This window comes from Eubalaena glacialis, chromosome 2 (genome assembly GCF_028564815.1).
Source record: "Eubalaena glacialis isolate mEubGla1 chromosome 2, mEubGla1.1.hap2.+ XY, whole genome shotgun sequence".
NCBI classification, from domain to species: Eukaryota; Metazoa; Chordata; class Mammalia; order Artiodactyla; family Balaenidae; genus Eubalaena; species Eubalaena glacialis.
The window spans coordinates 170,077,807-170,091,759 of record NC_083717.1 but is presented as its reverse complement, the minus strand read 5'-3'; the positions used below and the strand labels follow the sequence as shown (position 1 = coordinate 170,091,759).

General features: G+C 45.1%; 1 protein-coding gene across 3 annotated transcripts in view; it reads left to right on the top strand.

Moving 5' to 3' along the window:
* TMED8 (transmembrane p24 trafficking protein family member 8) overlaps nt 1–8,718 on the top strand; it is a 30,722-nt gene extending 22,004 nt beyond the window's left edge. For 2 of the 3 annotated variants that reach the window (XM_061181137.1, XM_061181138.1), the window contains one exon: nt 1,015–8,718. In XM_061181137.1, coding sequence (XP_061037120.1) covers nt 1,015–1,232 — 218 coding nt within the window. In that variant the 3' untranslated portion in view covers nt 1,233–8,718. The remainder of the gene's footprint in view (nt 1–1,014) is intronic. The other variant, XR_009699445.1, reaches the window with a different exon arrangement.
* Nucleotides 8,719–13,953: the final 5,235 nt, after the last annotated feature.

Here is a 13,953-nt window from a genome sequence, read left to right as displayed (position 1 = left end):
CAGTACCTAGCCATGTCCCCCAAGATCTCCTTGCGGCCAGGGATGGGTCGGGGGCAGGAAAAGGGGTGGGTCCGTGCTGGTGTATGTATGGGCAGTGTTTTTCAGATCACATGTATAAATCTGAGATTATTTTATGTTTCTCTCTTACTTGTGGGATATTTACATTTATTCTTGGTCTGGAACCAAACTGAGTGATTACAGTTTGCTAAATGTACCCATTCTCTCCTCGCTCCAAACTGTCACAGCTGGTTGACAAGAGCAGTTTAAAAAATAGTCTGTGTGCTCTGTTCCAGCTGTTACTTGCAGCGCCTACTCACATGGCCCTGAAGCTGCTTTTTTTTGTTTGTTTGTTTTGTAGTATAAGAGTAGGTTCTAAGCATTAGCCTTATTCCTTTATTTTCCCGTATAATCTTACGGGAAAGATTAAGTCATTAAGTCATTCCCTTAACTTGCTTCTTCATGGAAAAGCAAGTCTGCAGGGAAATCTGCATGTATTCAGGAAGGAGGAGAACCTCAGATCTTATTTGCTGCCCTTCAGGGGGACCAGTAGGAGTTCGGGGTCACTCCATATAGCACTTTCACCTGCATTTCCTACCTCCTTTAGCTAGTTCTTTTACCTGTTGGATGAAAGGATGTCAGAATTTTCCCTTCTAAATATCTTTTTCTCCCCCTTGGAAATTTCCAGATACTCCTGGAGGTAGGAAGGCTCTATAAGGCTAAATCATTGTTTCTCAGTGCAGATACTGTTGGCATTTGGGGTGAGACACTGCTTTGTTGAGAAGGTACTATCCTGATATTTAGCACTCCTGGACCCTTGAGCACTAAATGCCCGTATCACCCACTGGTCACTCTGATGGCCCGAAGGCCACCAGACATTTCCAAATGCCCGTAGGAGGGCAATAGTATCTCCCCTGGGTGAAAGCCACTGGGTTACCTGGTCCATCTTTTCACCCTCAGGTAGGTGTATTTGGTCTCTGAGCTCATATCCAGACACTCTGCCTTTTGCTCATGCAGACCCTGTCCCAGCTGGAGACGTGGAGCGAGGCTCCAGGAGCTCCCTGCGGGGCCGCTATGGGGAGGTCATGCCTGTGTACCGGCGGGACAGCCACCGAGACGTGCAGGCCGGCAGCCACGACTACCCTGGCGAGGGCATCTACCTGCTCAAGTTCGACAACTCCTACTCCCTGCTGCGCAACAAGACTCTCTACTTCCACATCTACTACACCAGTTGAAGGCCCGCTGGGACAGTGGGTAGGCGGTGTTCGCTGGCTGGAGCAGGCTGCCAGCTGGGGCCTCTTGTTTTGGATAGGCAAGAGCTAAAAGTTGAGCGTGGGGCTCCCGACCCTCACGCCCTGGCCGGCTGCCTGACTGTTGACCCCATGTAGCTTTTCCCCCTCCCAGGCTTCTGCAGATGGTGGTATAGTGCCCCTGTTCCGTGGTCCCTGACTCACGCTCTTCTGGCTTTAGACTCCAGCAAAATCTCTCTGTGGAGGAAACCATCAGGCAAAAGCCTGAAAGGAAGTTGGGTGTTGCCTTTTAAAAATAGGTTTGTTTTGGTACAAGGTGTATTATTTCAGTTGCTGTTCTCTTCTCTTCCAGAGCCTTTATTGCAGATGTGTTTAGTGACCCACTCTCTTCACGTTTTGAAAGGGCTGGAAGAGGGCAAAGCGCTTTGTCCATGAAGGACCCCAGTTTCCTGGATGGAGAAAGCTCTGTCCAGCCTCTCACCACTGCCATATTCCCACCTGCGGTTTCTCTGTGGTCTCTAGCACGGGCTGGGGGCCCTCACTGCCTTTGGAGGGGTGCTATTAGTCCTGATGGTTTGACTCCGCCTCTTTCTCTCCTCTTTTCCCTTTTCTAAGTCTGTGTCTTTGCCATTACAGCAAGAACTTCCATGCAATCCAAAATGATGATCACTGTAGTCTAAGATCTTCTGGGAAGAAAAACTGCCTCCATCACTCCCTATTTCAAGAGGCATTGGTGGTCGAAGCGGAAAGGGTGGAAATTAGGTACTGGATTGATGTCAGAACCCACATTTTTGAAAGTCAAGTATTACTAAATTATTATTTTTTGTATAATCAAAGAAGGAGGGGTACAATCTGAGAGAGGAGGTTAAAAAAACAAAGAAAACAACACTCCAGATTCCTCACGATTTTTTTTTTTTTTTTTGGTCTTTAGGAGTGTTATTTAGAAATTTTGCTTTGGAACCAGTCAGATTTCCAGAGTTTCTGGATTTAGGTTTCTTGCATTGAGGGCTCAAAGCTTTTGGTGTTCAAAGTCTCTCAGGAAAGGTGATAATGAAACTTCACTGTTGCTGCTGGTGTATTTGTTCTTTAGTCCCTGGTGACCGCATTTTCCACCCTGTGAGCCCTGAGGCCCAGGGTGCTGCAGCCAGTGTCACCAGAGCAGTAGGGTGTCCAGGCCCCCAGTGGAGAAGGGGGCAGAGAAGGGACCACTGCGATTATCTGTACCTCCTTCTTTCTTATCCCTTGTGTCAAGCCTGTTACTGCCTTAGGATTCTGAGGAATAATTAGATTTATTTATTACTTTATTTATTTTTAAAGCACATTTCATTTTGCCTTTGAAACAGTTTCCGTCTGTTTCTCAGAAGGCTTCCATCTGCTGTGAGCCATTGAGGGCACCTCTTCTGTGGAGTTAAAGCTGACGATTTCAGGAGAAGTGGGGAAGGGCTAATGTTCCACTCCTGCAGGTCAGTCCTGTGATGCTTTGGGAGGAGTCCGCCCCTTCTCAGATGGATGAGTTACGCCAGCTTACCCCAGCACTCCCTGTTAGGAATTCTAGATTGTGAGGGGATCTGCCCATTTGCCCCAGATTGTGCAGAGGACTTGACTAGCCAACCAGAGGCATCCTGTGATTCTAGGACTTCAAAGTCCTTTGCCTACTCTGAGGAGTCAGCTTCTTCACGATGTTTCCTTTAGCTCATTCATTCCTTGTGTGGGTGCCTCACACCAGGCCTTCCCTCTGCACAGAAGCAGAAACTCAAAGAACAGGGCTTCTCACAATAGGTCTGTAGTGGCACCTACGTTATGAACAAAGGGCGATACAGCCGCACCTTCTGTTCCTCTGGGGGCAAAGCCCCAAGTAGGAGAGGATGCTGTGGACCACCATAGCATCCCCATCCTCTGAGCGGCCTCATACCTCCATTATTGTATATTTGAGTGCATTTTATAGAGGATTATACTGGCCCAAATTTATATACCTTGTAAGAAGTTAGAAATTATTTTAGTGACTGCCTATTTGGGCGGTGAAAGCAAACTTGCTGTGCGTCATCCCATCTGGTAGCTGTATGACTGCTCTTTTCATCACTGAAGTTGAATCATGCCTTAGCTAATTGAATAGAATCTTTATAAAATAATTTTCTACTGAGCTGTTCTCCAGTCAGCTAAAGGCTGGCTTATTTTTCCTGTTTATTATTAACTTCTGACTTTCTCTTAAAATGGAGCTGTCAGGCCATTGGAAGCTCCCTGGGATAACATTTATTGTTGTTCATTTTTGCCATCAGAGCCTGTACTTATTTTCTTTGGAATCCTAGTTCTGTGGCATCAGGGAAGCCTGAGGGACTTGTTCCCATTGCCTCTGTGTGCCTCTTATTGTCTGGTCACTTTTGAAGTCCTGGACATTGTTACATTTCATTCTGTACTGGTGTTTCATTAACAGTCAGTGCTTCTTTGATCAATTCACAAAAAATAGGTAAATTAATTCACCATCTAATTAATTCACTATCCTATATTAAGTATCTGAAATTATTGAACTTTAGGGACAAAATATTACTTACTGAACACAGGTAATTACTGAGAATTTCATAGTCCACCAGACCCTAAGAGGTGTCACTTCCTTAGTCTCTCCCTGTCTGAGTTTACAGAACCAAACAATCAAATGAAAATCGTTGCTTTCACCTTCACCCTCTTCTTTAGAGGATAAATAAATATTAACATACAATGGAAAGAAGGTACTTCATAGTAGGAGAGAGACTGGAAGTCTCTCCACAGAGTGGTTGAGTTCTTAAGTTTCTTCAGTTTGTTTAGTTTTGCTACTTTGTTGAGAGACAGGGCTTTTAGAAAGTTTAGAGTATTAATTTTTCCCAACATTTTATTTTGAAAAATTTTCAGCAAACAAAATTTAAAAGAGGGCTTCCCTGGTGGCGCAGTGGTTAAGAATCCGCCTGCCAATGCAGGAGACACGGGTTCGAGCCCTGGTCCGGGAAGATCCCACATGCCGTGGAGCAACTAAGCCCGTGCGCCACAACCACTGAGCCTGCGCTCTAGAGCCCGCAAGCCACAACTACTGAAGCCCGCGTGCCTAGAGCCCGTGCTCCGCAACAAGAGAAGCCACTGCAATGAGAAGCCCGCACACCACAACAAAGGGTAGCCCCCGCTCTCTGCAACTAGAGAAAGCCTGCGCGCAACAGTGAAGACCCAACACAGCCAAAATAAATAAAATAAATTTAAAAAAAAAAAGAATGTTTAAAAAAAAAATTTTTAAGAAGTATATAGTAAGCACCCTTATGTACATCCAGCACATAGATTTTAAAATTATAAACTGCTAAGTTTTAAACAAAGATGATTCTGCCATTCTGTTCCTTTTGACAAGTATCCAATAGAGTATATTCCCTGCACAGACATCAGCTCTCCTATGTCAGAGAGCTCCTGGTTTATTAGCAGAATTATTTCATTCAATGCCAGTTACCTGGGGAGGTGGTCCTCATAAAAATGTTTCTTGGTCTCCATCTTTCAAAACTCATGCTGTATTTCCCCTCTCCCTCAGGCCATAACTTCTCATGTTTTCTTCTCTACCTGGCATGTCAGACTGAAGGTAATTGTGAAACTGCTCTGGAAGGACTTTATTCTAATCTCTGTTGCTTTCCAACACATCCTCAGGACTCTGAAATTAAAACTCAATCCTCAGATAATATGTAGCTTTAAAAGGGAAGTAGGTAGCAACTTGAAATTAGGCCATTCTTAGTTATTTTTTTCTTAATTGATTCATGCACTTTAAAAATATTTTTATCTGTTATTTAGGAAAGAAAATCTTAGACTTTTAAAAAGTATATATTGTCCCTTATAATATGTATATGGAAGAGTTAAACCTGAAAGCTCACTGTCTTATCTTGATCACTGGGTTTAGATATTGTTGTAAAACATCATTTATAGAAAATATGTGTTTGCATGTTTTTGATGAGCCCTATCCAGTCCCTCTTTGAAAGAATTAGGTGAGGCCCAAACCCTAAAGTCTGTATTTTTATATTTATTTTAAGACTGCTTTTCTGCAAAAGGTTGCCTTTTAACCCCAGAGTATAAGGTTCTAAGGTACAGAGCTGAGTGACCCTAACATTTACACAAAAGGCTATTGTTTTAGAGGAAGGGGCAAGAGTGAAACAGTTCATGCAGCTTGTGAACTGCCTTTTTACATTGATAGTAAGGAATGAAAACAATGAGAGGAAGAGAGAAAAGCTATCAAATGTATCCCAGAATTCTGCTCATATCCTGATTTTGTGTAGTTCTTTAGTTTGTATTTCATCCGTTGGAATTGTTCTTTAGGCCAGAAGCCTCACTGGTTCTCACTGTGCTTGTTGGAGAAATCCCAAACCTACCTGTCTTTTCCAACAGGATCGAATTTAGAAATATTTTTGAGTAGGTCTCCTCTGCTAAGTGTAATCCTGACCTGAAGATTGATTTCATCTCTATATTCTCTGAGACTTGTGAGTCCAGTGCCATGAAAAAAAGATGGTGAGTTTAGAAAGAGGCTAGGAGGAGTTCCAGCTGTGTCACTGTAGCCTCAGTTGGTTTTGACTATGGCTAAAAGGGGATGAAACAGGTTAATTTTGACCAACATCCCAGAAGAGCCTCAAGCCACAAGAGTGTGTTTGTGAACAAGCTCTGCCCTCTGTAGGCTGACTTCCCTGTGAGGTGTAGGAATCACCATCTTCTTTAATCTGTGTGGGACAGTCATACACACAGCAGGCAATGGGACCAACCAAACAGACACAGTTTGTTCTTCATTTTAGAGCTTCCATTTAGAATTTCTCTCGGGTCTAAAAGGTCCAAATCAACCACTTTAACTAGTCTCTTTCCACCTGGCCAAAAGTGTAGACCTTTTAGAAACCTGAATTTGCTAGAAAAGGAAAGAGCACCATCCATGTAGAATCTCAGTGGTTGAAAAGGGAAAGTGAGTTTCTGTCTGAAGGAAGGTGATTTCATTTTTTGTTGTTGTGAGGGGTAGCTTGCTAAGGGATTTATGCTCTTTAGAGAGCAAGTCATTGTATTCATTGTATTTGATTGTGCTCATGGAGCCATGATGCATGATTGTTTGGGGAGTAAATAGGGAATGGGTGTCTAAAACCAGTCACAAGTTGGGTGCTTTCCAGCAACCCAGTATATGGTGAATATTCATATGGCCAAAGTCCCAATTTTCATGCACATGGGATCCTGCCCCTAGGCCTTCATTTCCACACAGCTGAGAGGTAAAGAGAGGGACTAGGCCCCCCTCCACTTCTCTTATTTATGGTATTGTTTAGCACTGGCAGCATGGTATCCAAGGCCTCAGTTTACCTGGTTAACCAGAATTAAATAACGTGAGTTGAGTAGATAAAGGCAATCAACCTAGGTTGGAAGTAGGGCTGAGGAGGGATTATGACTTATAGTCCCACATTGGGGGAGCTGGGTAACTCGTGTATGACTGTGTGGTTGGAACTCTTATTAACTTTACCAGGTGAGTGAAGAGGATGTGATAATGCTATGCTGATGAGGACGACAAATTAATTGAGTTGGCTAAGAAATAGAGCAAGGCCTCCATCTACGGGAAGTAGATTCTGTCACCAGCTATGAGTGGAATCTCAGAGTGAGCGTGAGCTCTGCAGGTTCTCAGAGTCTGGCTTCAGAGCCCACTAAAGGAACCAGTCTTCTGTGGGCAGTGACTCTGGCTTTCTGCAAAGGAGAACCTCCTGGGAATTGGTTCCTGGTGGTCTCTTTTCTGGGAATGGGCGGAGACACCCCAGCAAGAGCTGCTTTGGCTCTCTTGGTACCTGGTTATGGTCAATGTTGCCCCTTTGCTCTGTCCAACCAGTCCAGCACCTGTGGGCATTCCTTTGACATCTACCCAGTTATTTAGGTAGTGAGGTTAGGGTAGGATTTGGGACCTAAAGGGTGAGAGAAACTTAGCTAAGTATTGCGTGGCCAGATTTCAGAAATCACTGCTCCCTCTGGGGTGTTGCATGTCCCTGCTGGAACCAAGAAGGCCAAACAAAACTCCTCCTATTTAAAAGTCTTGTCACCAACCTGAGAAAACCCAATTAATTGCCTAAAGCCTTGATAGTGGGGTTTATTTACAGTCAGTCCCTCAAAAACTAAGTCCAAAGGCACAAGACTCTGGCTTTGAAATTATTTGTAGTCCCAGTCACTGGTTTGAACTCATGATCTGATTTCTTTTAGTGCCCCAGGCATGTGGACCACAGTTAATTTCATGGCTGTTCTTCACTCTTAAGAGATAAGAAAAAGGTGCCCCAGAAGTCTAGAGATACAGGCTTTTTCAAAATTAAATTCCACAGTTTTCTGTCATTTTAAGCAGATAGTTTTGACTTATCTAGGGATAAAATAATATATGTGAAATGATTTCCAGGGGACAAAATGTATTTTCTAAATGTTCTGATATAGGGTCATGAAAAATTGTTAAGTTTTGGTTTGAAATATTATAGTATATGGGATTACAGAAGAGCCCTTAACGCACCGTCATGTAAAGGAGCTCTCTTCCTGAACTCTTCCTCTCACTCAGGTTTGAAATGCCTCATCTGTAATGTTACCTGTAAGTGATTGTTATTGTTGGTTTTCAGGTTCAGGCAAGAATCATCTGGAAAACATTATCCTAATTCCTTCTCTCATGTCCTAAGCAGTACATTTTACTAAGAAATTCTGTATTAAAAACAGTAACAGCCCTTTCTGAGATTATTGTCCCATAAATGAATTTGTTTTTATTTAATCAAGTTGAATTATTTCCATTTAGCCATGTTCAAGAGCAAGTAAAGTCTGGAGAAAGCAATCCAGTAACCCATGAATCTGGTGTACCCATTTCCCTTAATAATGGGAAGTGTTTTGAAATCCCCAGAAGAAAGCTGCTTTGTAATTAAAGTGATGGATTATAAGGAAGCCAGACTTTGGGTAAGGATTTCCCTAAACTACTTTATGCCATTTAGCTTATATTTCTGAAAGGCCTGCTTTGGTGCCATGCACTGAGATCTATCAGTTGATTGAAAGATGATCACGCTTTCTTGGTAAATATTTAAGCAACTGGCAACCACAACGGCATTCTTTCCTTATCGTTCTGTATCATGCACTGATGCTGACGTTACAAAAAGGGGTCTGGAAGGGAAACAGTGTCACAGTCTTTTCTTTAAAATCAAAGTATCCCAAGCAATCGTTTATTGAGGTCAACTTGTTTTACATGTACCCTATCATGAGGAATGCTGTCAGCATCTCCTATGATTTCTAAGAGCTCTGACCAAAATTGTTATTTGTTATGTCCTGCTGAGTGGTTTTTCCTTTAAAACACCATACTTTTACCACCCTGTGGCACTGAATGTGTTGCTGAGATACATAGATGATCCTGAGCTATGGTTCCTGAAATAGCTCAGTTCTTTTGTTTTTATATTATGTAACAGTTTTGTGATGCTTTTGTGCATTCTTTGTCTTCTCTTCTGAGTTTTGGAATCTGTCATAAATAAACTTTTTCACTATGCACCTGAAACATTTGAGTTATATCTTAATGAACGTGACTTAGAGTTAAAATTTTTTTATTCATCTCTCTTCTGCATCTTAAGAAGAAAAGTATTCTTTAAATCTATACCAATTATTTTATAATCTATTATTATAAAAATTAAGAAAAATTAACAATTAAGAAAAATGGAGAATGAGATTAATGATAGATCTTTCATCTGCATTTAAATTTATGGCTGAGTATGAACTGGGATCTGGGTTTGGCCCAAGGGCAGGAAAATTGGGTTTAGAATAATGATTACTTAATAGAATATTACTGAGTTTTGTTAGTATTTGGTCCCCAGTGATGTTCATCTTCCAGTGGACTGACTTACTCTATTCAAATTTGGAATCAGTAGTTTGGACACCACGGTAACCATTTAACATAGTCTAGGTGATATTAATCCAGCCTACTTTCATTTACAGAAATGACACCATAAGATATCTTTGACATCTCTCAAAATGCTGCCTCTGCACATCCTTGGTGCCTATTACAGAATAGGAAGGACTCACATCTGAGCAGAGAGGGGTGCCATTTAAATATTTTCTTCGGTGATATCTGTGGTCTAAGATGAGCCTGTTAGATCTTTCCCTGCCTTCCTTTGCCACATATTTTAGAGGCTGATGTATAAAGGAGGAAGAGATCTGAACTAATTGTGAGTTAAATGAGTATAATCTTCCCACCAAACTACACCACAAGCAATAATAAAAAGCCCAGGCAGACTACACATAGCTGGGGATCTTTAATGCGTCGTGTTTGGGTGAGCCAAATGCAGTGTGTCACTGCTGACACAGAACATATTGGAGATTATTTTCTAACTTTTAAAGGCACTCATATCTGCCATATCATTGACCCTGACATAGTTCAGGATCATATAAATTTGTGCAGGCCACACATTGCAGCCTTGACATCCAGCCTGATGTTCCTTAGCCCATGAGGTTCTGGCTACACTCAGCAGCCATCTTAGTTCAGGTATTCGCCCAAATGGGATGACACCTGCTTACGACCTTGGAATCAAGAGCTAAATAGCTTATCTTTAAAAGTTAGGAGGAGCCAGTAGAGTGAGTACTTATCTTATGAATATGTGTATCTACCTGCTTGTCCAGTAAGTTTACTACTTTCCTTAATGGTTATATAAAATTGCTTTGGAATAAAATCGTATATATTTTGTTTTGTTCTCAAAGATTTCCTGGCAGCACCCCCTTCCTGCTTTCATCCTTCTAAAGTATTTGCCAGGACTTACTACTTCCATAGAGTTGGAAGATCCTCCACATCTAATTACCAGCATCAGGCCACTCCAACGTCTGTTCTTCATCCGCTGTGGCCACACCCACTGCGGGAAGATGGCAGATCAGATCTCCCTGCGGTCCCTGGCGTCCCAAGATCAGGTGTCTGCGGATCGTTCTTCACAGATCTAACAACTGATGTGGAAATGAAGAAGGACATGACTTTTCACCATTCAGTCAGCCTTTGGGGAGAAACTCCTCCTGGAAAACATCCTCTGAATAGGTGATGGTTTTTGGTTTGAGAGATACACCCGACCCCCCAAAATAACAATTTATTTGCAGACTTGAGGGAATTGCAGGGGGGTAGTTTTTAAAAACCCTTTATAGAAGCTTAATTATTGCTAAGCCTTGGAGCCATTGTCTGACCTCTAGAGAAAAGTCTATGCACTTGGGGAAATATTTGCTCCTTCATGATCTTCCAGGGCCCTGAAAGAGGAGAGAGGCATTCAGGGAGGGAGGGGGTAGCCAGCCACGGTTGTACGGGAAGGATATGTCTCAGTTTCACATGCATTCATGGAGCAGGGCTAGTCATCTTGCTTGGTACTGGGGCAAGAGAGGTCAGGAGTGTAGCCCTAGAGGAGCTTGAGGGAGCTCTGCTCTCACACAGGGAAGAAGGCTTAGTAACGCTGCATTCTCTTACTCCTCAGAGCACAGCTAAGTTCCTCTGGGAATAGAGAAGAGGCTTCTCTTCTCTCCCATGTATCCAGCCCCAGGTCCTGGGAGGATGGTTCCCTAAGGGGAGGGGCTGCAGTCGGCCAAATCTCAGGTCTCCACGTTCCTGAGCAGCAGGGCAGCTATGCATGTCGATGACCTGGACCCCACGGAGGCCCCGGGCCTGGAACACGTGATAGTCTCTCTGACATAAAACTGCAGGCCCAGAAATCCACAGAGGCTCTCCTTTCTCATGAGCTGTGGTCATTCAGTGAGGCCTCAAATCTACTCATCCCACTGCCCCCCCGCCCCCCCCCGGTCCTTTCCCATCCCTCAGGGGGTCCTGAGCCGGTGGCTCCCCTGGGCCTGCCTTCTCTTGGCAGCCCTTCTGAATCCATCCCCCAAGGTCCCCTCACCTCTACAGCCCCAGCCCCCAAAGGCCAAAGGAGACTCCAGGAAGTTCTGGCAGGCCCTTGGGAGCTGAGTTGGTCCTGCATTAGTCTTCTCCTTGGCTCCAGGTGAAGAAGGCAGCAAGGATGGTTCCCAGCCCTGGCCTGGAGACCAGCTTGTGTTGCTACAGACTGTGTGGAGAGCTCTATGGCTTAGGTTCTAGCTTTTTTTTTTTTTTTTTTTTTGGCCGAACCGCATGGCGGGGTCTTAGTTTCCCAACCAGGGATCAAACCCGGGCCCCCTGCAGTGGAAGCGCGGAGTCCTAACCGCTGGACCGCCAGGGAATTCCCATGGTTCTAGCTTTAAAATACAAAAATCTCCTTCACAAAAGCATCATGAAACAAGGAGGACTATGGTTCTCCTACAGCTGAGAACCACAAAGGTTAGTCCGCTGCGTCTCTGGGTGGCTCAGGTCATGGATGTGGGGACACTTGAAGAACCCAGCACTTCCCAGGTGAGGCAGCTCAGAGGAGGCTGGAGTGAGTTTCTTTGGCTTAGACACATCTGTTTTTGTGAGGAAGGACAGCTTTGTCTGGGTTTGGGGAAAACCAGATGTTAAAGGAGGGCCTCAGAAATGTCATGGACTCCAAGGATCTCACTGAGCCCAGAGGAAAAGCCACAGCGTTTGATCTCTACCCTCCCCTACCCATGGCTGGTTTTCACCTCACACTCGGACACGTATCTCAAAACTCCTGTTGAACTAGAGGACCGGAACTATGAGAAAAATATTAAAATGAGTTTTGTGCATTAAATGAGGATGGTTTTTATAAATGCTTGATAACGGAGGCTGTATCGCCTCTTTACCTGATTTAGATTTCCTTAAAATCTAAATTTTAAGGTGGCCAACTCAGTTTTGGCCACCAGTTTTAGGATGGCTGATGGAGCCTCAGGTTAACCAAATTAATATTTTGAGGCCGTCCAGGAGGAGACCTGAGTCAACTCTTGGATGCTATCTCAGATCAGACAGACAAGCAGATAGGCAACAGGCCCATGATGTTGAGGGGTGGAGATAGAGACGGCCAGTTAAATTTCCAAGAATAACTGGAGGGACATAAGCTCAGTAAGAGCAGGGGCCATGTCTGCCATATCCCCAGTCACACCCCCCAGCTCCCAGCGCGGGGAGTCCCCTGGGAGGGCTCATTGCATGCTGAGTGGGGGGACGTGGGACGTGCATTACCAGCCGGAGCAGGACAGCCACCAGATAGTTTCCTTCTAGGAAGAACCCCAGTCTGCCCGCTCGTTATACCTAGTTCCCCATAGAATCATTCAGGGCTGGGGAGTGGTCTCAGGTTGTCTCTGCGCCTGTACCTTGTCCTAGATGTGGATTCTATCTACTGCCTGTACTTCCCAGAAGTCTCTGTGCTCCTCTGTTGCCTGGAAACGAGACTGGGAGGAGGGAGGAGTAGGGGAACCTGGTAACCTCAGCAGTACTGGAAATTTTTGGATCATTTGGGCTCCCAAAGGCACCTGTTAGTGACAGGCAGAGCCAGCTGCCTCCTTAATCTGGGAAAGTGGTGGCAGCACCCCATTTGGCCAAGCCTAGCCCCTGCAGCTTGCCCACTGCTCCTTGCTGGCCCCATTGTCTCTCCAGGGCCAGGGAGCACACTGCCGTGGGAGTTGTAGGAGCACAGCCTGAAGTATGGGGCCACCCTCCTTTCCCCTGAGTTCATTTTCTCTTTAAAATCCACAGGAGCTTGAATCACCTTCAATGTCAAAAGTCCAAGTCAGGTGACGGTTACTGATCCCAGAGCTGAGGAGATTAGTCTCTTATCTCAAGTCAAGGTTTCTTGGCGAGAGCCCAGGTGAGCCTTATGCAGCCAGGCAGGTCTGGAGTAATCTGAGAAAAAGGTCCAGATGGCAGCAGGCAGGGCAGGCAGTCTCCCTCACCATTGCTGTGTCCCTTCTACCTTCCTGGGCTTCTCTCTTGGCTCTGCCAGGACAAACTCACTTTGGGAACAAGAGTGGCCCACCTTGGTCATTCTAGAGCCTGGAACCCAGGCCATCTAAGAGAGAAGGAGAGGCCACTAAGGAGCCCAGGATGAGAGGGGAGAACTAGGTGCCCTGGGATTGGAGCTAAAGAAAAGGGACTCATGGCTGAGAAAGGTGGCTTCCATTTGGACCAGACACATCTATCTTAATTCCCTGTTTAAACCTCAGCCACACAGGGGAAATGAAATCTCACGTATGGAACATAAAAGTCATCTTGTTTCACTCCCAGAAGTGACCCGCATCTCCCTACAGTATCTCTGCCCGAGGTGATCCTGGTTCTGGCTGAGCACTGCCAGGCATGGGGACCTGCTCCCTCCAGGGCAGCCCAAGGTAAGCCGTTACCCGGCTGGCCTCTTGCTAGCTTGGTCAGTAGCTGTCCATACTACCCACGGAGGAGCCTGCCTCCAGCTCCCAGGACCGCTCACAAGTAGATGTATCCTAAGCACCTAATCCTGAGGCTGGTCCAGAGAACGCTGCCCCTGAAGATGAGGGACTGGGTTGAGAGGGCCAGCGTCTCCTCAGTGCTGCCATGGCAGTGAACAATGGGACCACTCCCAGGCCTGGGCACTCAGCTGGTCACAGGAGGCTTTCTTTCCTACTTCTTATACCTGTTCTCTTCTGGATCTTGTCTGATTTTCTCAGGCAGGCTTTTGGGCTTATTTCTCTTCCTTGCCCTTAGGTCCCAGGGGCCAGGCCAACCACAGGGTGGGCAAGTGGCTGGCTGGCTTTCTCTCCTGGTCCAGACGCAGAGGGATTCCAGCTAGGAAGAGTGTTCACCTTCTGGAACCCAGCTCAGCTTTAAGTGAACAAC